We start from the raw sequence: 27,381 nt of genomic DNA on the forward strand, positions 1-27,381 counted from the left end.
CTCATTTCCTTGGCAAAGCTAAAACACACCCCATGCACCACCTTTCTGGCCCACACCCCACCTCCCTCACCCCACCTCCCACACCCCACCTCCCACACCCCACCTCCCACACCCCACCTCCCACACCCCACACGGCCTACCTGAACGAGCTGGGTGCAGTATTGCAGATGTTTCACTATGGTGATGTCCAGGCTCTCATTTCCCGTGGTGAGTGGAAGCGGGCTTCCTGCCACACTGGTCCCTACGCCCGTGTCTTCTGTCAGGGCCTCGCTAAGGTGGCCCCTGGCTTCCGGGTGAACTGACCTGTAACTGAAACAGGAAGGTGGGTGAAACCTGAGCCCTTTCTTTCTGTGCCACAAACCACAGGCCAAGTTGAATGTGGTCCCCATTGAAATCAGTCCTTCCCTGGTCTGCTTTCAAAAGCAGAGCTACCTTTCCAAAATCACTTATTTCAGCGAGGTTGCCAGTTTGCCTAAGTATCAAAAGGCCGTGCAAACAAAGGCCGCTGTTGGCTTTCTGAGCACAGGGAGCTCTTTGTGAAGCAGCTTCCCTGGGAAGCCTTTGAGCTGTGCCCTCCTTCTGCACCCACTTTGCTGGCCCGCCCTGTGGACAGGGGTTCTGCCAGCTTCCCTGGGTTCAGCAGCTCTGTCTGTGGACCTCTATGAGTGATCTCAGGAAAGAAGGATCTCGCAGGCCTGGCCATGGCCTCATACCAAATACTTTAAGACAAGGGGAAAAAAGCTGCTGTGCTGTGACAGTGCTGTGAACAGGCAGAAGGGGAGACTGGCTGTGTAGCTCTCGGCTCTGTCCTGTTTTCCCTGTTCTCTTTAAATGCACTGCCACACTGTCTAAAGTTATAGCAACGCGGACACTCACATTACAATTTGATATGCTATCTAATTTTCTTTCTTTCTTTCTTTCTTTCTTTCTTTCTTTCTTTCTTTCTTTCTTTCTTTCTTTCTTTCTTCCTTCCTTCCTTCCTTCCTTCCTTCCTTCCTTCCTTCCTTCCTTCCTTCCTTTCTTCCTTCCTTTCTTTTTTTGGTTTTTTCGAGACAGGGTTTCTCTGTGCAGCTCTGGCTGTCCTGGAACTCACTCTGTAGACCAGGTTGGCCTCGAACTCAGAAATCCGCCTGCCTCTGCCTCCCAAATGCTGGGATTGAAGGCATGTGCCACCACCACCTGGCTCTAATTTTCTTTCTTCCCTTCTCTTTCTGAGACATGGCCCTGAGTCACCTCAGCTTCCTGATTTCCTGCTGCCAGCTTCTAAGTGCTGGGATTACAGGTGGAGTTCACTATGGCCAGTTTATTCTTTATCCAATGGACATGTATTTTGTTATATTTTATGGGTTTCAAGTTTACAAATAAGTCTTATTTCTATTTGGGTTATTTGATTATTATATGATCTGGGTATATAGAATTTTCTTTTTAAAAATGAAATTTCTTTTCTTTCTTATTTTTATTTGTATGTATTTATTTATTTTTAAGACAGGGTTTCCTTGTGTAGCTCTGGCTGTCCTGGAACTTGCACTGTACACCAATCTGGCCTCCATGTCACATAAATCAGCCTCTCTTTGCCTTCTGAGTGATGGCAGTATGTGCCACCACCACCTAGTGAATTCCTTTCTTTTAAAATATAAACTTCATTATAACAGCCTTGTAAATTAAAACCATTAAACACCAAAATTAACCAGAGCTAAAGTCTATCTATCTCAAGGAAGCAGATAGAACAGGAATCCTGATGCTGTGGGCTTTACACTTCACACGTTTATTATTGAGTATTTCTGTATGCACCTACTCACCACCAATCTGAAAAATCCAGAAGAGAGTTAGAACTACAAACAGCTGCTGCTCTATCTGTTATAGCAAAGGATTGGAACCAAACTAGTTGTCCGTCAGTAGATGAATGGGTAATAAAAATAGTATCACATATTTCAGCTCTAAAGAAAGATATAATCACAAATTTTGCAGGAAAATGGATGGATTTAGACAGTGAATATATAATACTAAGCAAGTTTACACAGTCTCAGAAAGAAAAAGAAGTCACATGTTTCTCATATGCAGAACCTACCCAATAATAAATACAGATACACAGATATAAACAAATATGCACAGGAGACAAGTATAAAATGCAGAAAGAAAAGAAGGAAGGCTAAACATTAGGAGGCAAGGAGGGCTGAGTGCAGGTGATGGATGGACACAGGTTTGAAAGAAGACACAAAGCTAATAGCTTTTCTAGTTCCCAAAGTGACATTCTTGAATGCCATTGAGACAATTCATCACAATCGAGGGGATAAAACCACCACACCATATCTCTTTTTTCAGTGTATTCAATGTTTACATAAAAAATCATGATGTTGTAGTCATTATAATTAATAATATGTTCCAATATTCAATAGGGTAGAATATTCTCCATCCAAGAAAAATAGCAAAAATAGAATTTGGGGAAAAAGGAACTTTTTTGTTCCTGTTTGCTCTTTTGAGACAAGTTCTCTCTATGTTCCCCCGGCTGTCCTGGAACACACTCTGTAGACCAGGCTGGCCTTGAACTCTCTGAGATCCGCCTGCCTCTGCCTCCTGAGTGCCGGGATTAAAGGTGAGTGCCACCACCACCTGGCTGGAACTTTTTTCTATACTTTAGAATCATTTGGTATGCCTTTCCTATACATTAATTCTGCTGAAAAAAAAAAAACCTTATTATCATTTGTGTTTGTAAGAGAGGGGCACATGTGCTGTGGCATGCACCTGGAGGTCAGAGGACAACTCTGTCCAGTTGGATCTCTCCTTCCACATTTTGGTGTCAGGGATCCAATTTAGGCTGACATACATAGAATGTATAAAAGAGGTGATATTGTACAGCAAAAGCTAACAAGTATATGCAAAAATGTAAGAGAAGAAATATTTTGCAAATTCAGTCAAGCAAAAAAAAAAAAACCACTCAATGTAGCATGCAGAGCTATACATTAAATATTAAGTATCCTGAATTTCAGTTCTTTTTATTCTGGTTGCTCAAGAAATAAATTTCTGTTCTCGTGCTTTTGTTTACACACATGCACTTGGTCTTGTTTTGGAGAAGAAACCCCCTCCAGTAACAATAATACTACCCAAACTAAAAACAATAGCACTTCACTGGTGGCTCTATAATGTTGGACAGGCAACTTTGCTATAACTTGAAAACCTGTATATGTCACTTCTGTTGTCCAAAAGGTAAAGGCAGAGGATTCTTTCCTAGAAGGTGGACACTGGCCATCAAGCTTCTCTTGTTTCATTTGAAATCACAAAGTGGGCCCAGGATCTGGCACTAAGAACACTGGTTTGGCTCTAGGAGGACACCTTATGGAGAAGGTGACACGCTTCCTACCTGGAGGGATGTAGATCAAACGGCGGGCGTGCCAGCCTCCATCTTACATTATAGGGAACTCGGCTTTGGGCTGAGCACCAGTGATTCCAACCTCACGCAGAGATGAGTTGTAATGAAGGAGGGAAGGATGCTGGGAAAACAGAGCTCAGCAAACTGAGGCTCTGGAAGTACAGGGGGTACAGAGCAGGGGCAGGGTGTCCAAGTCTGGGCCACCTGACTCGGTTAATTATGATGCCCTGCAGTGTAGACCCTTCACCCCACACCACACATGCCTGTGTACACGAATCACACAGATGCTTCTAAGAAACAAACAAAAGGGATTTCTGTTCCCTATGCAACCTCCAATCGGTCAGTGATAATTAGAAGCTGCACTTAACCCTTAAAAGGAACTGCCTATCGAGTCACCCTGCAAGTGTGCCCAACCTTTGGACATTTGTGGCTCAATGTCGTCCGTACAAAGTCCGTGCCCAAAGAACCATGCAATCTCGACACCAACAAAAACTACAAAGCATGCTGTAGTGTCTTAGGTAAGTTTATGGTTTGGTGTTGGGCAGCACTCATGGCTGTCTTGGGCCGCATGTAGTTGGACATGACAGCAAGGATTGTGCCCTCTTGAAGATGTGCACTGCCAGCCCTGCCTGTAGCGAAGGGTGACTGCACCAGCTGTGACTGGGGAAACACAAGCCCGTGGTGTCTGCACACTTACCCACTCTTCTCAGTCTCAGTGTCTGAAAACACGGAGTCCGCTCCTCCTCCAACGTGGCAGACGTCATCACCGTCCTCTTCTTCTTCGTCAAAGTCAGAGGTGTTGAGGAAATCAAAGCTTTCTAAAGCACTCTCAACCGTCAGACTTAGGCTGGAAGACCTGCTGTGGCTGCCAGCCGGCTTGCACTGCAAAGGCAGAAGGTACCAAGGAGACCATCAACATACCAGGGGGACTGGCAGGACTCATGGCACCCGTGGGAAACGTGACACTTTCTTAGAGTTTTCCAAGCCTTTATTTTTGGTTGGCATTTAGTCTTCATCTTGAGACAAAGAAGTACAACCACAGAAACAATGGCACACCATGTGTGAATTGTTTTAACAGAATTCAGAAGGAAGGATAGGAGAAACAGGACTGGAGGTAAGTCGGTCACTGAGTGTCACTGAGAGTCACTGGGTATCACTGAGGGTCACTGAGGGTTCTGGAATATTGGCAGATCTACCTCTGAAGTTGCATCACTATAAAAACTTTTAAAAAATGAAACTTTGCAATCTTGGGAAACAGAAGTGACATGTTCCTTTGGTGTAGTGCTCACCACCAAATCAAACAGAAATGACCACGCTGGGTGCCGTAGCACACGGCAGCCCCAGGCACTCAGGAGGCTAAGCTGAGAGCGCCGTTCGATCTCATGCATTCAAGACCAGCCTAGGGAAAATAATGAGACTCTTAAAAAAAAAAAAAAAGATTCGTTTTAAATCCAACCCAGCAGACAAATTTTGAAAGCCACTGAGCCACTGCTAACTGTTAACCAGAACCAGAGTCTGCTAACAAGCGACAAAGCACCATGCCTGGAGCTCTCTGTCGAAAGCATGCTGTAAAGAATTGACAAAAATGAACTCCAGGAAAGGAAACTGCTCAAATACACCTGCTCTACGCTGCCTAGGCAGGAAGCCCCACATCGCCATGTCCCATTCAAGGACGCTTTTTCTTTTCTGAACACCCTGGGGAAATGAGTGACTTGGGCATGATGGGATAATAATCCTGATGCCCTGGACGTCTGCCTGGGAAGGAATGAGTCCCACCACCCCTCTGTCCAGGCCCTGGGATCATGGGGACAGGTTCCTTCTAGGCAGGTTGTAGGACATGACCAAGCACAGCTGACTGCTATGCTAGTGGCTTTGGCCTAGAGAAAGAGAAGCAGATCCACATATTCAAGAGGGCGTGAGGTGGGTTGAACAGGACAAGTCTTGCAAAGAAGACACTCTACATATCCTCTGTCCGGCTAGGAGGATGCCCTTGCTGATTCTTAGCACAAGGTAGGAAGGGCCTTGCGGGGATCTGTCCCAGAGACTTGGGGTGGCACAGAAGCACATGGGGAAATGTCTTTCAGTCTTTTAAATCACGGTTGTCTCATTCACCCTCTGTGATCTCCATCCGGGAAGCAGCATCATTGAGTCTCTGATCCTCAAGATGTTTAGCATCCTAGGAACGTGAAGGAGGAAGAAAAAGAGAGAGCTGTGTCTGGCGAAAGCCACTTGCCCCAGACCTATGCTCCCATTGATGCTGTTGATCATTGTCAGGGAGAAAAGGGAAACGTGTTTATCAGGCCTGTCTATGAGTCTCCTTTCTTTTCTGTTTTAAAAAATGATTCTTTCTTTATTTCTTTTTTTATTCATTCATTTATTTACTGTATTTATTTATTTTTTTGTTTTTTGTTTTTTGTTTCAAGACAGCGTTTCTCTGTGTAGCCCTGGCTGCCCTGGAACTCACTCTGTACTCTAGGCTGACCTCGAACTCAGAAATCTACCTGCCTCTGCCTCCCAAGTGCTGAAATTAAAGGCGTGCGCCACCACCGCCCAGCTTATTTACTGTATTTATATGAGTACACTTCAGACACGCCAGAAGAGGGCATCCGATCCCATTACAGATGATTATGAGCCAGCATGTGGTTGCTGGGAATTGAACTCAGGACCTCTGGAAGAATAGTTAGTACTTTTAACCGTTGAGCCATCTCCCCATTCCTTGAGTCTTTCTTAAGCCAGCCCACTGTGTAACAAGATCTTGTACATAACTCAATGATGGCTTCAAACATTGGTCACAGCAAAAAGACAGGTGGTTGAGGATTTCACTAGGATGGTCTTGGGACAGAACTGGACAAGAGCAGGCTGAGCCAGAAAGAACTCAGAGACCACCAAGGTTTTATAAGATGGGTGGATAATGAGCCCAGGGTATCCTGATAAGCCAAGCTACTAATCAGTACCTTAGACTCGGGGGCTGTTGAACCCTTACCCCTCTCAACAAAGATTAAGCCCAACTGCTGTCTTGCCTCAAGGGTACCTTCTTTAGGATGGCCAAGTGTTTCAGCTCTTAGAGAGGAACACCTTTTGATTGACAGTGGACCAATCATGCAGAAGAGATGCATGACACAGTGCCATCCACGTGTCCTTCATGCTTGGGTTCTATGTGCATATTTTTGGGCTGTGTGCTACAGAGAACAGATTCTAAGCACCCTTTCCTGCTTCTTGGAGGTTCTTTCTAGAACAGAACTATAGTGACGCTAGAGGACATAGAGTGTCAGAGGGTGTAATTCATCATTTGCTCAGACACAAACCTCGTCTGGAGCTAGGTCAGTGTGAGCAAATGGAGAGAAAGGAGATGGTCAGAACGTTGTGAGAGTGTATGTAGCTCCTGATGTCACTGCAAAGGCCACGTAAAACCATCTTACAAAGGGACCAGGGGGCCTCTTATGGGCTGGCTCTCAGCTTGCTGAAGGGAATTTTCAAGCTTATTTATCCCTTGAGGAATCCTAAGCGACCAAACAGCGAGAGCAGGGAGGGAAGGTCAATGACCCTGTGGTCTTGTCTCCCCACGCCACATTTAAGAAGAGTTTCTACCTGTGTGTCAGGCACCGACAGCCACACTCTGATGTAGCCGTGATATGATTCCCCCCTTGAGTGGGCATCAACTCTCCCTTCTGCCTTCACACCTGGGCCCTATCTGGCCACCAGGGCCAGAGGAAACTGCCTGTTAGAATGTTTTGGTTCCCTGACTTCTAGTACATGAGCAAAGGTGATTGCTTTGAGGTCTCAGCTTGCTGATTTAAGTTAAATTCACGATGAACTACCTTTAGCTGGTGGCACTGTGAGACGAGAGGATGGCTCCTCACCTTGGGGCTAATTTCCCCACTTTCCTGGTGCCCACAGAAGAATCCTAACCAGTAGATTTTTGAAACCATGATGAACAAACACCAGTATTTCATATTTAGACTTCATATGCTTGTGGAGATACTGGGGGATATGTGTATACAAGTACACGAAGAAATGCATGCACGTGGTGTGTGTGTCTCCATGTCTGTGCAAGTGTGCATATGTAGGGCAGAGGTCATTCTCTAGTGTTGCTTTTTGAGGTTCCATCTTGTTTTGAGCCAGAGTCGTTGTGTGGCGTGGAACTCACCGAGTAGACCAGACTGCCTGGCCGGTAAATTACAGCAGTCCACCTGCTTCTGGGATTTCTGGCATTGCAAGCCATGCCTGAATGTTTGGTTCCATTTCTATGTGGGTTCTGGAGGTTGAACTCAGGTCCTCCTGGTTTCATGGTAAACTCTTCCCTGTCAGGGTGGGGCACACTGATCCAAGGCTTTCCTTGAGGCTCTGATGCATGGAGAAGGAATATAGTTCCTTGTCTAAAACCAGGAAATTCTTGGCGAGGCCTGTAAGGGCCCCGGGGTGCCGGAGCTCCAGGTCCTGAGACTCCAGTGCTTCCCTATTGGCCACTGTGTGCTTGTGGCTCACTTGAGGTACTCTGGGTTCCCTTCATGCAACACTGCCTGGTTAGCTTCCCGCAGACTCGCCCTCACTCTATTAGAGGTTTCTGCTAACTCTGCCCATATGAGATGCTGTACTTCTTTAAAAATTTACTTGGCATAAGACATAACTTGTGCAAGACCTCTTGACCTCAACGTTACCTACCTTCTTTATCTTATCATCTCCCAGGTCCTTCCTCTCAGGAACCTGTCACTAAAGGATGACTAACTGTCCAGACCCCTAGGCCACTGGGCCATCTGCCCATTCCTAGATCTTTTTTTTTTTTTTTAGAGTTTATAAACCAAGTCCTTATCCATTTAGCTAAGCTGATTTATCATCAGAAAAATAAAAACTGATAGATGTAACTGGAATTAAAGAATTACCTCCAGTTATGTAGCAGGTACACATTGGTCCTGTGACAGGACAGGGTTTGTTATCTTAAATGCAATGTTGGCTTAGCATGCATTTTTCCAAACCAAATCAGATTTTTTTTTTCAGAAAGGTACTTACTTTGAGAACATCATCCAAGCGTGTAACTTCTTGGTTCAGATCCCGGAACTCTTTGTACTGCTCCTTGTGTGGATCTAATGCAAGGAAGAGTCCACTGAAGGCCTCTTCCAGGCTGCCATCGAGAAAGGACCGGCCAGCCTCAGATTCGCTGCCAACAGAGCCTTCGAAGAAGAGCTTGTCGGTAGTGATGGGCCCCTCCGCTGAGGTGAGCCTCTTCACTAGCTGCTTTGTGATGTTTCCTTCAAAAGTGTCCAGCTCCACGGGCTTGAGCTCAGAGGCCTCGTCCGACTCCTGCAGGAGAGTCTCCGCAACGCTGTTCTCCAGAAACAGGCTTTCGGTTCCAGACCTTGCCGCCACACCGGGCGTCCTGGGCTCTGCCATGTCACTCTTCCGGTGAGACTTCCGCTCATGGTCCTCGCCCAAGGAATTCCTGGAAGATGCCGAGCTGCTGTCCTCGGTGCCCTCGTTCTGTGAGGACAGGCTGCTGTGGGTAAGCTCGGCAGGGGTGATGGTAATCTCTGGATGGGCCGAGTGTGAACTGGAGGGAGAGGTGGCCGAGCTGGAGGTGAAGACACAGTCTCCATCCTGCAGGTCGCTGAAGCTGAGGGACAGAGGCCTTTTCTCCTCTGCAGCCTTTCCACTCTCAAAGATGTCATCTGGCAGATTTGACTGTGGAGAGAGGTATGACAGGATACATTTGGCATGGTTCATCTCCAGACCAGAGGGGAGGCAATTAATACGAAAATGCTTGAATGTTACCAATTTATTTGATATGTGTATATGCAAGCAAAGGGAAAACAAGCCATTAAAAATGGTTTCCACCATTGGATTTAGGTGAAAGGTCACAGTGCTATTCTTAGGTTTGACATTTTTCCCATGCACTTTAAGAGTGAGTGGGGACGCTGCTTGTTTTTATGAAGTCCAGGATCTCACAGTACTTGGCAGCCTTTGTTATGAATAGCACTACACATCTTTTTCTTTTTTATTATTATTATTTTTGTGTGTGTACAGTGTGTGAGTGTGTGTATCTTAAAAGACTTTGCCATTCCATGTTCTTTTGCTCCTAGGATGGGATATTTTGTTCGGCTTCAGTTCTCAACAGTTATCAGTTCTCAACAATTATCTTTTGAAAAATAGCTGCTGACAAAACTTGAACTTTTGAAATTCATTTGTTTAGCGGTTAGCTTCCGTAGAAATAAAAGAAAGACACTGATGGGTGGGACATCTGTCCCATAGAAGGCAAGTCCTGGGGGGATGGAGGGGGAGGGGAAGGGAAGGGGAGGTGAAAGAGAGAGTGAGGGGAGGGGAAGGGAGGAGAAAGAGAGGGAGGGGGAGGGGGAAGGGAGGGAAAAGAGAGGGAGGGGGGAAGGGAGGGGAAAGAGAGAGGGAAGAAAGGGGGAGGCGAAAGGGAGAACGAGGGATGGGGTAGGGAGGAGGAGGGGAAGGGAAAAGGAAGGGGGAGGGGGAGGGGAGAAAGATGGGGAGGGGAGAGGGAGGGGAGGTGTCTAAATCTCTGGAAATACAGTTCTCTGTCATGTAAGCCCTGCCTCAGGTTGCCTTTGGGCTTCAGGAAGCTCTGAAGAGAGACAGTAGGCGACTGAACTGGGCCGATAGCACAATGAGTAGACAGTCTCCCAGCATGTGTGAGCCTGGGTTCAATGCTCACACAGGAAGAGGTTTCCAGATAATTAAGACGACAAGCTTGCTGTCATTAGTAGAGCAATTTCAAAGTGAGCATCCTTACACTGTCTTTCCTCAGGCCGGTGTGTCCAAACTTTTGACACCATGGTATGTCACTGTCATCTACAAACTTTACAAAATTCATGTCTTGAACTCCACAGTTGAGTCTTTAAAATTGCAAAAACATAAAAATCTGATGATGTCTTAACTAAATTTACAGTGTCGTGTTGTGTTGTGTTCACATGTATGTTGGCTATAGACAAGGCTTTCTAGGTATTTGAAACTAGTCTCTTAGAAATTAGTTTTTTTTTTCTTCATATATTCCAGGTTGAAATTCTAAGTTTTATTTTATTGTATTTTGTTTGTGTCTGTTGTGGATGAAGATGAACGTGGGTGTGGGGGTCAGAGGACAAGCCTGAGTACTGGTCACCATCTTCTACTTTGTTTGAGATATGATCTCTAGTTCACCACTGCGTTTGGCAGGATAGCTGGCATGTGAGCTTCTCATAATTCTCCTGTCTCCACACCCCCCATCTCACTACAGAAACACTGGGATTACAAACATGGGTACTGCCATATCCGGCATTCTGTGAGTTCTGGATATCCAAACTCAGTTCCTCATGCTTGCATGACAAGTGATTGTGTGTGTGTGTGTTTGTGTATATGTGTGTGTCTGTATGTGTCTGTGAATGTGTGTATGTGATTGTGTGTGTTTGTGTATGTGTCTGTGTGTGAGTGTGTGTATGTGAGTATGTATGTGTGTTTGTGTGTCTGTGTTTGTGCGTATACTAAGGTATCCCTGTGGAGGTTAAGGGACACCGGTGACTGATCTAAGGTTGTCAGTTTGTGCTGGAAGCACTTTTTCCCACTGAGCCACCTCACTGGTCCTCCATATTGGGCTCTTGAAGAACAGTCATTCCTCTGCACCCATCGATTCTAAACATTGCAGAGTCAACCAACCACAGATGGGACGAACTTGGACCACCTACAGACGTGTTCCTTGCCAATATCCACTATGACAGGATAACTATTTCCCCATCAGTTACACTGCATTAGGACTCATACATTAGCTCATAAGGAGATGACTGAGTATAGGGATGTGGGGTATACACATCTATGTGGTCATTGTGCCATTTGGTGTGCGGGGCTTGAGCCTCTGGGGATTTGGGCATCTAATTGGGTCCTAGCATCAATTCCCTGCAGATACTCAAGGATATGTGGTAAACGTTAAGCTCATGTCTGTTTTGATTATATATAAAAATCAACAGTTTTCACAACCATGGTACAAATGATCCCAGTGAACAATTCCAGCAAGTGAGTGAGCAAGTGAGTGGGGGAAACTGAAGGACAGAGGCTGCCTTCCTCTGAGCTCAGAGGCCACAGACTCTTGGACACATCCCCCTCTCTGCTCTGAGTTCCTCCCTCAACTCTCAGTCTGCTATACTTTACACCCCCAGTAAAGATAAAAGGGAAAGTGTGGGGAACTGGTGGTTGAAGGGTTGGAGTCCTAGCTGCTGGGCCATCTCTGAAGACCCCTTAGGCCCTTTACGGAAGGCTCATGTTCTCCAGCAGGGCCTGTGCAGTCTCGCCTGAACTGTGCACACACCTCTCGCTGCTTCAGGGGCTGTAGCAGAGGGCTGGGTGGTGCCACTTACTTAAGTGGCAAATACTGAGTTGTACTAAGTTCAGATGCCCCACTTCCAGGGACTTATGGTGTATGAAGAATATACACCTACCAACAGGCACCCCACAAGAAGGAAGTCAAAGTGGGGTAGTATGGCCTCAGGGCTCTAAAAGTGGCAGGGAGATTTGCACACAGCCAAACAGAGCTGTGCGTGCATATCTACCTGGTTACTTGTTGGCCTTAAGAAAATCCACTACCCTGCATATCTGCAAAACCATTCCACTTGCTTCCCAAGATTGCTTACCCCCTTTCTCTCAAAACATTTAGGCTTTTATGGCTCCAAACACAGAGATGTAATCCCTCTGGAAGTTTAAACTACAAACAGTCACGGTCTCACAACACCTTGCACATTGGTCTTCAGGTATCATAATCTTCATGGACATAGGCACAGAATTCTTTCTTAACCCTTGACTGGATTGATTTTCCCTTGGTTCACAGAAGGTTTATTGGAAAGTATGTCATGAGATCAAGGTCCTAGCAAGTGAAAAGATGGTTCTAGAACCCAGCCATGGAGATTGGTGAGGCAGAGGACAGGAAGAAGAGACATATATGAGTTCTGAAAAGAATGTGGGACATTTGCAGAGCCGTGGGACATACAGAAAGGGCAGAGTGGAGAGGGAGAAATGGGTCTGGTGCAGTGGGCTTTGAGCAGATGGGAATGGCTACCCTGAGGACCTTTGTGTTTTCCCAAATACTGTAGAAAGTAATCCAGTGTTTTCTAATCTTGCTTAAATTACGCTGTTCAACTTCTACCGATTCTCCCATGATGGCTGATCTTCATTGTCAACTTGAGTTTGCACAGAGGTTTAATTGAGGTGAGAAGACCCACCTTGAATGTGGGTGGCAGGATTCCAGGAGACAGGACCTCAGACTGAATAAAAGGAGCAAGTGAATTGAGGACCAGTGTCCATCTGTTCTTGACCGCTAGCACACTGCGTGATAGCTGTGTCATATGCTCGCCGCCATGGCTTCCCTGATATGGCCTCCTTAAATTTGGGCCCAATATACTCTGCCTCAAGTTGATTCTTGTCAGGTATTTTGTCACAAGTGGCAAGTAATGTTAACATTCCTGTAGCCCTCCACGCTCTCCGACAGGAGCATGAGTAGTCATCACATCCACAAACGGTTACTTGTACAAGTGTGTCAGACTATTGGGTTTTGGTATTATTTTTATTTTTACATGTTTCCCCATACATTCTTCCTATTTTCCTCAGAAACTCCATGGGTATTTATGTTGTCCTTTTTACCTTCGTGAACAAACAATTATTGTTGTTATTATTGTATTAGCTAAAGTCCTTTCTTTACTTTGTATGTACTATGTATGTGTACTTGTCTGTATATTCTCTTAAATATAATATGGAATTCATAAAAATAGGTTGTCTGGTACATTCCTATGAATTCCGGGGCTTCTTATTACTAGAGCAGGATGGAATTCACAAAAAGCAGCAGCTATGGTGAAGGAAGTTGGCTCAAATCCTCCCAAGTCCCTGAGTGCTGGCTTTCAGAAGGCTGAGGTTAGTGGTAAACTGAAGGCAACTCCTTTCCTTTTCTTTTTCTTTGTTCCCATAGGAACTCAATTCCCAGGAGCTCACTATGTAGTGGAGGATGCCCTTGAACTTCCGGCCCCCTTGCCTCTACTTTCTGAGTGCAAGGTTATCAGTACACTAGCACATCTGGCTCAGGTGGTGCTGAGTTTAGAATTCAGGCCTCAAGCACTCTACTACCTGAGCTCCATCCCTGGCCCCAATACAATTGTTTAAAAAGAAATGTTTTAAGAGTGAAAATCTTGTTACCACAGAGAAAAAAAATCACAGCATAAAACCAGGAACTGTTGGAAAAGGACGGTGACAAAGTTGCATGCAAGCCCATGCTTTCCACCCCAAGGACAGGACAGGACAGGACAGGACAGTTACCATTCCCCAGCAAGCAAGACAGGCAAGACACACGAGACATGCTGGGCGGCATGCACAGGCTCCCTGAGGTCAAGCACCTCACTCCAGGCAGCCCACACTCACATAGAATTCTAGCAGGGCCTTGGGGTTCAGGCTGAGGGAAGGCAGGTCACCGACAGAGTGGTTGTGGTGCAACGTGGTAAAGAAAGTGTCTCGCAAGGCACTCAAGACAGACAGCCGCAACCATCTCTTCAGAAGGCAGGGTGAGAAGGGCAAGTTAGTGGAAAGAAGCAGGTTAATGGGTTTCCCTTGGTAGTTAGCAGGGCTCAACGAAGTCAAGCAGGCGTCATTCAAGTACACTTGAAAAGATTCCTGTCGAAGAATGCTTGGAAAACCTGCATGCCTTTTCCCATCTTTCCAAAAGTGAAGTGGAGTGAGGGAGAGACAGGCAGAGGAAGCCCCAGCCCTGTTCTCAGACCATGGTATCCTTAGTCACCACACAATTAGGGTGACCTCTAGGAATCAATCCTTCTTTTCATGTGTTTATGAGTGTGGTATGCATGCATGTGCAGATATATGTGCACGCGTAAATGCATAGGTGAGGGATCCATCAGGACTCTTGTTTAATTATTTTCCCATCTTATTCACTGAGGTAGGTTCTCTCAATTAAACCCAGAGCTCTATGTCTCACAAGGTAGCCCGCTCTAGAGATTCCCATCTGAGGCATTCCAGGCTGGAGTCACACACCCACCCAGCGCTTATGAGTGTTTTGTTGATCCAAATTCTAGCCCTGATGCTTGCATAGCAAGCATGAACTTTAACTGCAGAGCCATCTGCCCTGTTCTTGAAAGTCTCTGATGTGGGTGATACACACTTCAAATTCTATTGGAACACCCCAGCTTTATCATTTCTATGCCAGAAATCACACTGAACTTACAAAGAAGGACTGGTCTTTGAAGGTAGGTGTTTCTGGGGTGCCCTGGCTGTACATGGACATCCTCCGCTGGAGAGCAGCTGTCTTGTTCCCAGGGCCTGAAGACGGGGTTGTGTCCTCCACGTCAAAAGGACTGCAGAACAATAGGTTCTTAGGTTAGCATATGTATTAAAATCACCTGTCATCCCAGGATGGGGGAAGATGGCTTCTCATTATGATAGTATCAGCTTAGTCCAATTGGAACGGGCTGGTTTGCAACAGCCTAGGTTGTCAGAAAATAAAGAAAAAAGGTGCAGCAGAAGGCTGACTCTAGACCTGCTTGTAAGGCCAGATAGAAGATGCTTTAGATATGTCAGTTTCCCCTCCAGTGTTAGAAACACGAGTGGATTTTAGCTGCTTACTTGTAACAGGATGTCGGGGAAACAGGGAAACTTTCCTCAGAACTTCGTCTGTGAAGTCTGCGAAGTCTGCGTCTGCGCAGTCGCAGTGGTTTTAAATGTATTGGTCAATAGTCACTGACATCCCATCACCTATCAGGAACAGTGACCTTTGACATGTTTGTTAACAACCACAGCTTGTGAGCCCAGAAAAGACAGACACTGGGTGCTGTTTCTGTGACAGGACAACAGCATCTTGGCTGACTTTGATTTGTAACAGAGCCTTCCAACACAAATATCAACATGGCATCTTTACTCACAACCAAGGGCTGGGATCTTTTTCATCAGGTGACTTTTAAAAAGAACATAAGAATCTTGTGTGTGTGTGTGTGTGTGTGTGTGTGTGTGTAGGGGGTACAGTGTGCATGTAAAGGTCAGAGGACAACCACAGTCTCAGTCCTCTTCTTGAATCTTATCTGAGATGGTGTTTCTTGTTGGCTGCTGTGTGTAGCAGGCTAGCTGGCCCATGAGCTTCCTGTGATTATCTTGTCTTACTGTAGGAGTTCCGGGGTTATAGACATATGCTACTGAGTCTGGCTTTACATGGGTCATAGAGATCTAAATTCAGCTCCTAACACTTGTGTGGCAGGTGGTATCACAAAGCTATCTCCCAGACCTTATTTTATTTTATTTTTTGAGACAGGTCTCCTATGACTCAGGCTGGCCTGATATTTGCTATGAAACTGAGGTCAACCTTAAACTTCTGGCCCACCTGCTTCTACCTTCTACATGCTGGAGTTACAGACATGTGTCCCCACACCAGATTATAATAAAATGTTTAAAAGTAAGCAATGGAAAAGGAGAGATATGTGGACATGATACCCGGTGAGCTTAAAAGATTCGGATTTAGCAGTTTGGGAGTGACCATTGCTCCATGCTGATACTGTGGTTTGAGCACTAGGCCAGAACAACATTAGCCATCAGCCCTTGCCTTTGCATGATGAACTTGAAAAAAAAGGAACTTACTACCAGGTGATTTCCAGGTTCAGCTTGATGGTACCAAGGTCATTGATATCAACAGCTACCACCTGGGGTCGGGCTGCAAACAGCTCTTTGGTCTCACAGGTCACACTGCCTACTAGGATGTGAGTTGCCAGTCCTTTGAGTTCTGTGACCTGGTAGGGAAGGTGAGGGGAGGGGAGGAGAAATGTCTTATCTTCCTTTTTTTTCTTAGTCAGTTGATTCCTTATTTTAGAAATACATCTGTCAGGTATTAAAAAAATGTTACTTTGTTCCAGTTACGTTATCTCCAGGCTTTGAGAGCGTCTCAACTAAAAGAGGCTTTGTGCAGAGAGTTGCCTATGGGATGGAGGGTCCCCACCAAGGGATCGTTCAGCCAGGACACAGGGAGGAAGGAGAGACAACAAAGGCCCGGACACACTGTACCTTGATGGAGATGAGCCCCACGATGAGGGGCAGGAAGACGGTCTCCTCGCCATCCCAGCTCTGTTTGCCGTTCACTTCGATTTTGCCCTTCAGTTTCCACCGCTGCCGGCCATACTTCATGAAAATCTGGGGTGAAGACATTAGAGAGCCCCCTTTTTCACCAGACTCCACCTTCCCTCCCAACTGCCCAGATCTAAGGGCCAGGAAATGGGCCCACACCCTTCATTCCCCTCCCTGCCCCCAGTCTGGGTTCTCAGTGGAGCCCATGAGGGCTGTAGAGATCTAACTTGATTTATTTACTTGAAACAAGAGTCTCACTATGTAGCCCTGGTTACCCCACTGGAACTGGAACTCACTAAGTAGATTTGGTAGGTCTCCAACTCACAGACCTCTGCCTGTGTGCAAATATTCAAGCTATATTGTAGCACATCTGGACTAGTTAAGGGGTGCATTCTGGTTCTCTAGCTGAGGGTGTGGACATTTCTTTAGTAAAAGGTTAGAGCAGGAGCTGGATCGTTGGTTCAGAGGCCAAGAGCACTTGCTGCTCTTGTAGAGAACTGAGGTTTGGTTCCCAGAATGCAGACCGTGGCTTATAGTGACTTTAATTCTAGTTCCAGGGGGAACCAATACCCTCTTCTGTCTTTTTTTAGGCATCACACACACACACAAACACACACACACACACACACACACACACGGTGTACAGACATACATGGAGGGAAGCAGTCACAAAATAAAAATAAATACATCTACATAGATATTTTAAAAAGTGGTCATAGCTCTCTGTCAGTCTGCCCACTCATAAAATCCATCTTCCTTTTCTTTTCTTGTCTTGTCTTGTCTTGTCTTCTCTTTTCTTTTCTTTTGCCCTACATCAACCCATCAACCATCAGAACTGGAGCTCTGCTGACCCCAACTCCTTTAGAGAGAGAAGAACCATCTCCAATTCTACTTGTAGCCAGCAGAGAGAAATAAAGACCTCTCCCTGGTGATGCTAGTAAGGATTGGGACCTTCCATACTCTGGGCAGAGGAGGGCAGTTGGGGTGAATGGCCCCAGAGCCTCTGCAAGGAGATGAAATTATTAGCAGTGGGTTAGAGCCCACTGCTTGCCCTTGCACAAGCTGGGAAATCCTGTTGTCCGCCCTCCTTCTCCCAGCCCAGTCTACACTGAGAAAACTCTGAACAAAGAAATGTCATCAAAAGCCTAGTTCTGTATTTTTGGCAGTTGATGCAGCCTACCTTTGTAACATGGCCAGTCCATTCAAGTGCTGGTCCAAGGGCTTAGAGTTTGATGACACTTGGGCACTGTCCCTGTTCCTGGCTGACATGTCATCACCCCTTGCCTAAGATCCATAAAACCCCTTGCCTTAGCCCAGCTGTGACTTCCTTAGCCCTGTTCTCTGGGACAGAGAAACACACCAAGGAGCAGCACCCAATAAACCTGCATTTCTCTGCTTTTAATTTGGTCTAATCTGACCAGAGAAATTAACTAATAAAGATCTTATGAAAGATCATCCTTTCAGTGTTGGGAAAGGAACTCAGGGATGAAGGGTCATGATTGGCAGTGAGTGATGCAGCATGAGGCTGGTAATGGGGGGGGGGGATATGGAACCACCATGTTCCACATGAGGGAGTCAGTTCTCAGATTAAGCAAAAGTAATAACTGGACCCAGGCCTGGTGGTACCTGCCTGACATCCAAACTGAGGCAGGGGGATCACAAATTCAAGGTTAGTCTGAGCAACTTTATGAACTGCTGTTTTAAAAATAAAAGTAGGAGTGGAGAAATGGCTCAGCTGCTAAGAGCACATACTATTCTTGCAGAGGACCCAGGTTTAGTTCCCAGCATCTACACAAGGCTCACAATGGCCCAAACCTCAAGCTTTGGTCTCTGTAGGCCCCTACACTCCTGTGAACATACCCACACAGAAATATATAGGCACTCTCCTACACCACACACACACACACACACACACACACACACGCACACACACACACACACACACACACAGTTGTAAAAGTAAAACATTGACTGAAGATGTAGCTCAGTGGTAGAGCACTTGTTTAGCACGTACACGTTCCTTGGTTAGTAGTACCAAAACACCACCAGCAGCAACAGCAACAGCAGCAACAACAGCAATAGCAGCAGCAACAACAGCAACAGCAGCAGCAACAACAACAGCAACAGCAGCAACAACAGCAACAACAACAACCAAAACTATAGCCAGCTCCTGCCTTTAAGCCTGCAATGCTAATACGCAGACCGACATATTACTTACTTCATATTGATCTCCAGGACAGAGGCGGGCAAAACCGGCTAGACCTGTGAACAAGAGATTGGGCTGTGAGTTGCAGAACACATTTTTTATTTATTTATTTATTTTTTGGTTTTTTGAGACAAGGTTTCTCTGTGTAGTCCTGGCTGTCCTGGAACTTACTCTGAAGACCAGGCTGGCCTTGAACTCAGAAATCCACCTGCCTCTTCCTCTCAAGTGCTGGGACTAAAGGCATGCGCCACCACTGCCAGGCACACACTTCCTTTCTTTAAAGACCCAGTTTTTTCATGGGTTAAAAACTCGTATCATATGTGAAAGTGGAGAAAATTCAGGTAGCAGGTTTAGGAGCATCTTCAGTGGATAGCCTTTGAGGGTGTGTTGAGGGAGTCTATCCATTACAGCTAGCAGGACACGCCCTGAAAGGGTGGGGAGGAAGTTTCCAGGACCAGGAGGCTGTTGTACCTTTGGCAGATTTCAGGATAAGGGCAGCAGGACCAGAAAGACCTATTCTTTCGCTGACCAAAATATTCCCACGAAAATAAACTGGCCTCTTGTTTTTCCTTCTCTCCCAAGATCTGTGACACTAAATACTTCCCTGCTTGTCCTTGTCCCCACGCCTATTGCTTGTCTGCAGCACAGTCATTCCTCTGGTTCTCTCATTCTTCTTCTTCTTCTTTTTTTTTTTTTTTGGATTTGGATTTTTCCGAGGCAGGGTTTCTCTGTGTAGCCCTAGCTGTCCTGGAGCTTACTCTGTAGACCAGGCTGGCCTCCAACTCAGAAATCCACCTGCCTCTGCCTCCCAGAGTGCTGGGATTACAGGCGTGCGCCACCACCGCCCGGCTTCTCTCATTCTTCTTATATGGCAGTGATGCTACTGTTGAAGCTTACAAACTTGCTAGAAACAGACTGTCATGTACCCCAAACTGGAGATCAAGAAAACAAACCAAGGGGCTAGAAAGATGGTTCAGCGGTTGCTCTTCTGGAGTACCTGGGTTCAATTCCCAGCCCGCATGTGGCAGCTCACAACCAGCTGCAACTCCAGGATCTGACGCCCTCACACAGACATACATGAGGGCAGAACTCAAATGCTCATAAAAATAAATATAAATAAAGAAATGAAAACAAAGCCAATCTAATCAGCCAATTGCCAATAGCCTGTTCCTTCTAAAGAAGAGGTGTGTCTTAGGGTTGTCAGTGCTGTGATGACCATGATCAAAGCAGCTTGGGGAGGAAAGGGTTTGTTTAGCTAAAGCTTCATTGTCACTGTTCACGGAATGGAAGTCAGGACAGGAACTCAAACAGGGCAGGAACCTAGGGTCAGGAGCTGATACAGAGGTCATGGGATACAGAGGCATGGAGGGTTTCTGCTTATTAGCTTTCTCGACCTGCTTTCTTACAGCACCCAGGACTCCCAGTCCAGGGATGGCACCACCCACGATGGGCTGGGCCCTTCCCCATCAATCACAAATGAAGAAAACGTTCTATGGCTGTATCTTACGGAAGCATTTTCTCCAGTGAGGTGCCCTCCTTTCAGATGACGGAAGCCTGCAGTGATTGACAGATCCAGTTAGCACAGGGTGGCTTTCCTTCCCCTGTGCCACCTGCAAGTCACTTTGGAGTGCTCCACTTGAGGCCTACCGCTTCAGCAGTAACACCTTGGCAGAGTACATGGCCGCCACCCTGGGACAGCTCTGGAGTCCCAACATTCGTCACCCTTTTTCCCTTCCTATAGATATTTACCAACAGCCCACTGTGTGAGGGTGAAGATATTGACATTTTAAATTTCCTCATGAAAAAAATTTATGACAAAACTGCAGTGGAAAATTTAGCACAGGTGTTTTCCATTTCCAACCTTTGAGTCCTGGGGCATGTTTCTCATGTGTTTGTACATGCTTGTGCATGTATGCATGTGCACATGTATGCCTATGCTTTCGGATACCAGAGTTCAATACTGATACTGATATTGTCTTCCTCAGTTGCTTCACACACACACCTTTTTTTTTTTTTTTTTTTTTTTTTGAGATAGGATCCCCTTACTGAACCTGGATGTTGCTGTTTGGTTAAATTGGTTGGCCAGAAAACCCAGGGACCCACTACCTGTATCGATTCCCTTCCCCTCCGAGGCCAAGTTGGGATTATAATCACACGGCACTATTTCCAGCTTTTTCTGTGGATTCTGCAGATCCAAACCCATATCCTTTTTCTTGTTTTATGCTGTCTTCCCTGCCCTGGGTTGTGTTTCTAGCAAACAAGATTTTACTCATGTAGACATAACAAAGATGATGCCACACTGTATGTTTTACCTTCAATGAATGGCTCAGTTTATCTCGAATGGACAAATCTACCTCCCATTGGCCCGTGGGCATGGTTATGATAGGATGAATCCAGGGAAACTTCAAAATGGACTCTTACCATCATCCGTCACTAGATGGCAGCAGTTCCCCAACTTGGCAAGCCTTTCAGTTGGCGAGCCCAGCCATCCAGGACCAGCTCTCACTAACACTTAGAAGCTAGTGAGCCACCTAGGAGGACCCACTACTGAAAGCAGGAGTGGAGGAAGCTATTTTCATGAAGAGTTCTGGAGCATTTAGGCTTTTTTTCCTCCCCACCCCCACAAAAATACATCTGGAAGAAAGCGCTGCTGGCTGGCTTTTATGAATCTGAAGCCTGGTGCACTAATTCTAACACAACCCGGTTTCCCCTTTGGAACCCTACAAATGATCAGCTCCTGGTTAATCCACTGCCTGTTTACATATGAGGTGACAATAGAGACCCTGCTTCAGGGACGCTGACCTGTGCACCATGATGGATAAGCTGAGAAGAGTGGGGGATTCTTTGACAATCTCCCTTTTCAACATCACCAGAAATTTCATATCACGGGAGAGGGAGGGCTGTGGTTGTGATGGATTTTGGGTCTCAGTGTCCATGGAATAAAAGCACCTTATTGGCATTCCTTATAAGGCATCTCCCAGTCTCTGGTGACGATGATAATGGCCGAAGGGCAGCAGGCAAGAGGAGCCAGTTCCAGGCAATTCTCTCCTGGAGATGGTGCTCACAGTCCAGGCTGCGGGGTAAGCACCATGCTGGAGCACCAGCAGTGAGCACCATGCTGGAGCACCAGCAGTGAAAGCCAGACTTTGGGGCCTGGCTCAGTTCTCCCAACTCTGGCCAGAGGCCCCGCTGGCATTTCTACAGCTGCAGAACGCTCAGTGTTTTCTCAGCTGCTTGGTGGTAACTGCTGTATCAGCTACATTTCCATTTTGGCTACGCAGAAACCAACCCTGGGTTCCCCCACATGGGTCCTTTTTGATTGTTTGCCATGCTCCTGTGTTGCTGACCTGACAGCTCTTCCACAGCCTGAATGGAGGACAGGGTGCGGCCCGGTGTGACTGTGAATAAATGACACACACACACACACACACACACACACGCTCATGTTTGCATATGTAGGCATCACGCTGGGTAGTTCTGTTTGGGAGCTTGTGGAGTCTTTAAGAGTTAGGGCCTAGCTTGGGGGAATCAGACGCAAGAGAAAAGTTCTTGAGGTTTATAGCCCTGCTCTGCTTCCAGTCTCTGCTTGGCTTCCTGACCCACCCTAACCCTGTCTTAGCTGCAAGCCCCTCCAACTACCACAGCTCCCCTTCCCACAGTGGACTAAATTCCTCCAAATCTTAAGCTATAATGGATCCGTTTCCTCTTAAGTTGCTTCTTTCAGAGAATTTATCACAGTGGAGCAAATTATACAGCCTCACAGCTACACACAGCCTCACAGCTATATGACCACACAGCTACAGACAGCTACATGGCTACCTACAGCCACATATCTATACAGTCCCATAGCTACAGATAGCCTCACAGCTACAGACAGTCTCACAGCTACAGACAGCCTCACAGCTACAGACAGCCTCACAGCCACAGACAGCCTCACAGCTACACACAGCCTCACAGCTACAGACAGCCTCACAGCTACAGACAGCCTCACAGCCACAGACAGCCTCACAGCTACACACAGCCTCACAGCTACAGACAGCCTCACAGCTACAGACAGCCTCACAGCCACAGACAGCCTCACAGCCACAGACAGCCTCACAGCTACAGACAGCCTCACAGCTACGGACAGCCTCACAGCTACACACAGCCTCACAGCTACAGACAGCCACACAGCTACAGACAGCCTCACAGCCACAGACAGCCTCACAGCTACAGACAGCCTCACAGCTACGGACAGCCTCACAGCCACGGACAGCCTCACAGCTACAGACAGCCGCACAGCTACAGACAACCTCACAGCTACAGACAGCCTCACAGCTACAGACAGCCTCACAGCTACAGACAGCCTCACAGCTACAGACAGCCTCACAGCTACAGACAGCCTCACAGCTACAGACAGCCTCACAGCCACAGACAGCCTCACAGCCACGGACAGCCTCACAGCTACAGACAGCCTCACAGCTACAGACAGCCTCACAGCCACGGACAACCTCACAGCTACAGACAGCCTCACAGCCACAGACAGCCTCACAGCTATAGACAACCTCACAGCTACAGACAGCCACACAGCTACAGACAGCCTCACAGCCACAGACAGCCTCACAGCTACAGACAGCCTCACAACTACAGACAGCCTCACAGCCACAGACAGCCGCACAGCCACAGACAGCCTCACAGCCACAGACAGCCTCACAGCCACAGACAGCCTCACAGCCACAGACAGCCTCACAGCCACAGACAGCCTCACAGCTACAGACAGCCTCACAGCCACAGACAGCCTCACAGCTGCTCACCTGGCCCCCTGTCCCACTGGCTCCCTTTGCTTAGACACGGTTCCGGTCAGAGAAATACTCCATTGTTTCCCAGTTCTGCTGTGACCTTCCTGTGAGAGTGCACCTCAGACTGCAAGGCAAGTGGCCAAGTAGCAGACAGCTGGGCGTCTTAATACTGGCCTTCCCCGGGCAGGTTTCCTAGCTCAGCAGAGGCTGGCCTTGCCCTAGAGGCAGGCCACAGTGACTAGCCAGCACTGACCCTGGACATGTGTTCTCCTGGAACTCATTTGAATGAGGTGATCATTGGGAAGAAAAGCAGTTTTCTGCAAGAGACTGCAATTCTTAGCTTCTTTCCTGGTTTGGAGTCCTGAACCCAGCTGTCCTATTACCAGTTTTCAGAATCTGGACTAAATAGCCCCTCCCCCCCCCCCCCCCCCCCACTGCACTTTCACAGAGCACAGGGATCACAACACTCTTCCTGACAGCTTTGAGCAGCATCCTGCCTTCAGGAGGGACTTTCAGTTTAGCTGTTCTAGCCAAAGGTTAGCCCAGGAAGCTCTCTATACCCCTCCAACCCTCTCCTCAGTGGGAACCTTCTCTTAAAGTTTTTAGTTTTTCTTTTCTTCTTTTTTTCCTGTCTGTCCCCCCTCCCTCCTCCTTCCTCTCCCTCCTTCCCCCTCCCTCTCTTTTCTCTCTTTCTTGATAGTGTCTGACTCTGAAGCGTAGGCTAGCCACAACCTCACAATCCTCCTGCCTCAGCCTCAAGAGTGCTAAGATAGGCATGGACCACCAAACCTGATTTAATTTTTCTTTTTTCTTTTGAGACAGTTTACTATGTAGCCCAAGCTAGCTTGCACTCACATCTTCCTGCCCTGCCCTAGACACCCCTCCATTCATGCTGGGCTTAGACAATAGTCTGGTCACGTGATTGGTCGGTCCACTTGCTCACGTATGCCCACTGACTGAGGATGTGCCACTCAGAGGCTCCCCTCCAGCCTGAATCTCCAGACACCTGTGGTGTCCAGGGGTCATGAGGTGGCAAAGGCTGGTGTGCGTAGCTTAGCAGCTCTTGTCCCCATGTCTTTTATCCCCATTGTCTTTTATCCCCATTGTCTTTTATCACCATTGCCAGGACAACTGCCTTTTATATTGTAGCTAGTTGTGGGGTTGAGCAAAAGGGAAGGTGGGAGGGTGTGTCAGGAGGAACTTAGGGGTTGTCAGATCTGAGAATGTGATGCAAGTGCTTGGTTTTGGGAACAGGGGTGGAGGTGGGGGTTGGGGTGCATACTAATCAAACATAATGGGCAGCAGTGACTTATAGCAATCTGGGATCATCTGGGAGGTCTTCTCACTCCTTTTGTGGAGGGAGAAAAGGATGGGGCATTCGTGTGCATGATGTGTGTGTGTGTATGTGTGTGTGTGTGTGTGTATGTGTGTGTGTGTGACCATAGCTGCAGTTTGTGGGTTCTTTACTTTAGGAGGGTAGAGGTGGTAGAAGCTGAGTTTGTGGCAACCAAGGAGACATAAGAGAAAAGTGGGCAAGGGACACAAAGCAGATGGTACCCACTCCCTCAGCCCAAGTCACTCAGTTCACAGTTGGTGACCTGGGCATCCCCACCAGCGGCAGAAGCTTACGACCTCCAGGCCTGAGGTTTGGATTTACAGGTGGGTGTGCAGTCCCACGCCATGCCTTTTAGGTGCCTATGTTTTAGGTTGAAGGGAATCCCATCTCTCGGGAAAATTGGCATCTGAGCAATGGTTGATGGTGTCTGCTCAATTATTAGAACTTCTTCATAATGTGGCATTGAGGTGGTCATGTACCGGCAGCTGTGACAGTTAATTTCCATGGTCAAATGGCTTGAATAAAAAATGGCTAGACGTGAGTATGGTGGTGGCTGACTGCAATGAGCACAGTAAGAAATGCCTTTCAGACATGTAAAAGAAGCTTAGTCAGGAACCTACGAGGCCGGGGAGTCTCCCGAGCCAGGACTACTGCTAGAGACTGAAACCGACCCTTGGCTAAAACACGTCACAGGCGAGCAGATCTGAGGAGACAGGCTGAGGACCATAGTTAAGAATGTAGAGTGTGAACCTTGTGTGATGACCCTTGGCATAATAAAATATAACTTTTGTTATTTAAACTACGTATGCCTACCTTATTGCTCGAGACAGTGACTATAACCCTAGCACTCAGTGAGTACTAGGTAGTGAGTGGTAAGAATATCAAGAGTTCGAGGCCAGCTTCAGCTATATAGCAAATACTACATGAGACCCCTGTCCAGAAAGAAGGAAAGGAAGGGATACTGAGAATTAATGAAACATAACCCTTTGGATATATCGATGAAGGTGTTTCCAAAGTCAATTACTTTAGAAGTTAAGCCACACCCCGAATGCAGACTTGGGTACTAGACTGATAAAACAAACAAACAAACAAACAGGGTCATGGTGAGGTGAGCACCAGCACTGCCCTTCTCTGCTCCTGGTTTTAGGAAACTTGAGTAGTCTTTGCTGCAGACCCCCATAGCTTTGAGCTCTTTTATTCCCTTCCTGCATGACCAACTGTCCCCCACTCAAGCCATAAACCACAGTAAACCCTTTCTCCCCAAACATCTCTTTTAAATCAGGAATTTGTCATAGAGATGGGAAAAGTAACTTAATGCAGGAGCCAGGACCCCAGGATTCAGCTTCAAGTCTGACATGAGCTTCCCGGGTGACCTTGGAAAAGTCATCTAATGTCTTTTGGCTACTGGTGTCCACACATGAACTAGAAGAAATTATCCCTCTCATCAAAAATGGAAGCATCTGATACCAATGAACAACAGAAACAGGACCTGAGCAGTTTTTATGTTAACAGGCGTGGTGGCCTCAGTCTCCGTGTGCTGGCCTACATGCCATGGGACATGGGCAATCCTTGTGTTGACAGTAGCAGAGTAACTTCACTTGGTATGCTAGGCTGCAATGAACCAGGCTGCTGACAGAATCATCCTGAAGCTTAAAGAGACCTCTAGAACCTCCATCCTGGCTGTGCAGGTTCTGACCTGCTGAGAGGGAGCATGGATCCAGAGTGGTTTCGAACCACTGACTCGGGTAGAGACCTACGTGGAAGCAAATGGACCTGGAGAGTCAGAAAGATGCAGATGACCAACACAGGCAGGGTGTTGTGTATGTGCATCACATATTTGCCTGAGGAGGCAAGGTATCAGATCCCGGGGCATTAGAGTTACCAGTGGTTGTAAGCTGCCATGTAGGCACTGGGAACTGAACCCACATCCTCTGCAAGAACCACTGGCGTTCTTACCTACTATGCAATCTCTCCTGCTCCACCCAGAACCACTTTTAGAGGGGAGATTTCCCCCTTTTCACTCTTCTTATTACAAGAAGGAGGTAAGGTAATAATCTCCATTAGGATCAAACTGTTAAACAAGCAAATAAACCCAGAGAAAGGACTGCAGGGGCCCAGCTGCTCAGCTATAAACGAGCCAAACATGGGAGAGCAAAGGGCTGGCTGTGATGCCACTGTCCCATAGCCCTGACAGGCACTGTGGACACTGCAGCATAAGTCTCCCCATGTCTAGGTGGAGTTCTCCTTTCTTTTTTTTTTGTGCTGCAGGGGCTGTAGTCTAAAGCAACAATGCTGTCGATTAGAACAGACTCACAGCAACATGGGAACAGAGGGACAAATGAGACGATAGATGTGGCAGCGGGCCACGGTGAGCGGGGTATGGTGAGGTGGGCCTGTAATCCCAGTGCTTGGAGGAGGATTGAGTGCCATGAGTTTGAAACCAGTCTGAATTACACACAAGAAATTTGTCTTTGAACTAAGAATAAAATACTCAAAGTAAATAAATAAACAGATGGCTAAGAGACAACGGAAAGAGGCTGCCAGGCAAGTCTAGAAGGCCGGACGGGGGGTTTGTGTAAGATGAAAGGGAGCCCAACTGACAACTGATGATAAC

The 27,381-nt window shown here is 46.9% G+C and overlaps 1 protein-coding gene across 5 annotated transcripts in view; it reads right to left on the bottom strand.

Annotated features, from left to right (window-relative positions):
- Ripor2 (RHO family interacting cell polarization regulator 2) overlaps nt 1-27,381 on the bottom strand; it is a 226,230-nt gene that overhangs the window by 23,598 nt on the left and 175,251 nt on the right. For 4 of the 5 annotated variants that reach the window (XM_052157675.1, XM_052157677.1, XM_052157676.1 and 1 more), the window contains 7 exons: nt 18,666-18,709; nt 16,388-16,513; nt 15,968-16,116; nt 14,568-14,697; nt 8,375-9,043; nt 4,065-4,249; nt 141-309 (listed from right to left, as the gene is read on the bottom strand). In XM_052157675.1, the coding sequence (XP_052013635.1) occupies nt 141-309; nt 4,065-4,249; nt 8,375-9,043; nt 14,568-14,697; nt 15,968-16,116; nt 16,388-16,513; nt 18,666-18,709 (1,472 nt within the window). Of the gene's footprint in view, nt 1-140; nt 310-4,064; nt 4,250-4,791; nt 5,544-8,374; nt 9,044-14,567; nt 14,698-15,967; nt 16,117-16,387; nt 16,514-18,665; nt 18,710-27,381 lie in introns of those variants that run through there. The other variant, XM_052157679.1, reaches the window with a different exon arrangement.

Source organism: Apodemus sylvaticus, chromosome 14 (assembly GCF_947179515.1).
Source record: "Apodemus sylvaticus chromosome 14, mApoSyl1.1, whole genome shotgun sequence".
Lineage (NCBI taxonomy): Eukaryota > Metazoa > Chordata > Mammalia > Rodentia > Muridae > Apodemus > Apodemus sylvaticus.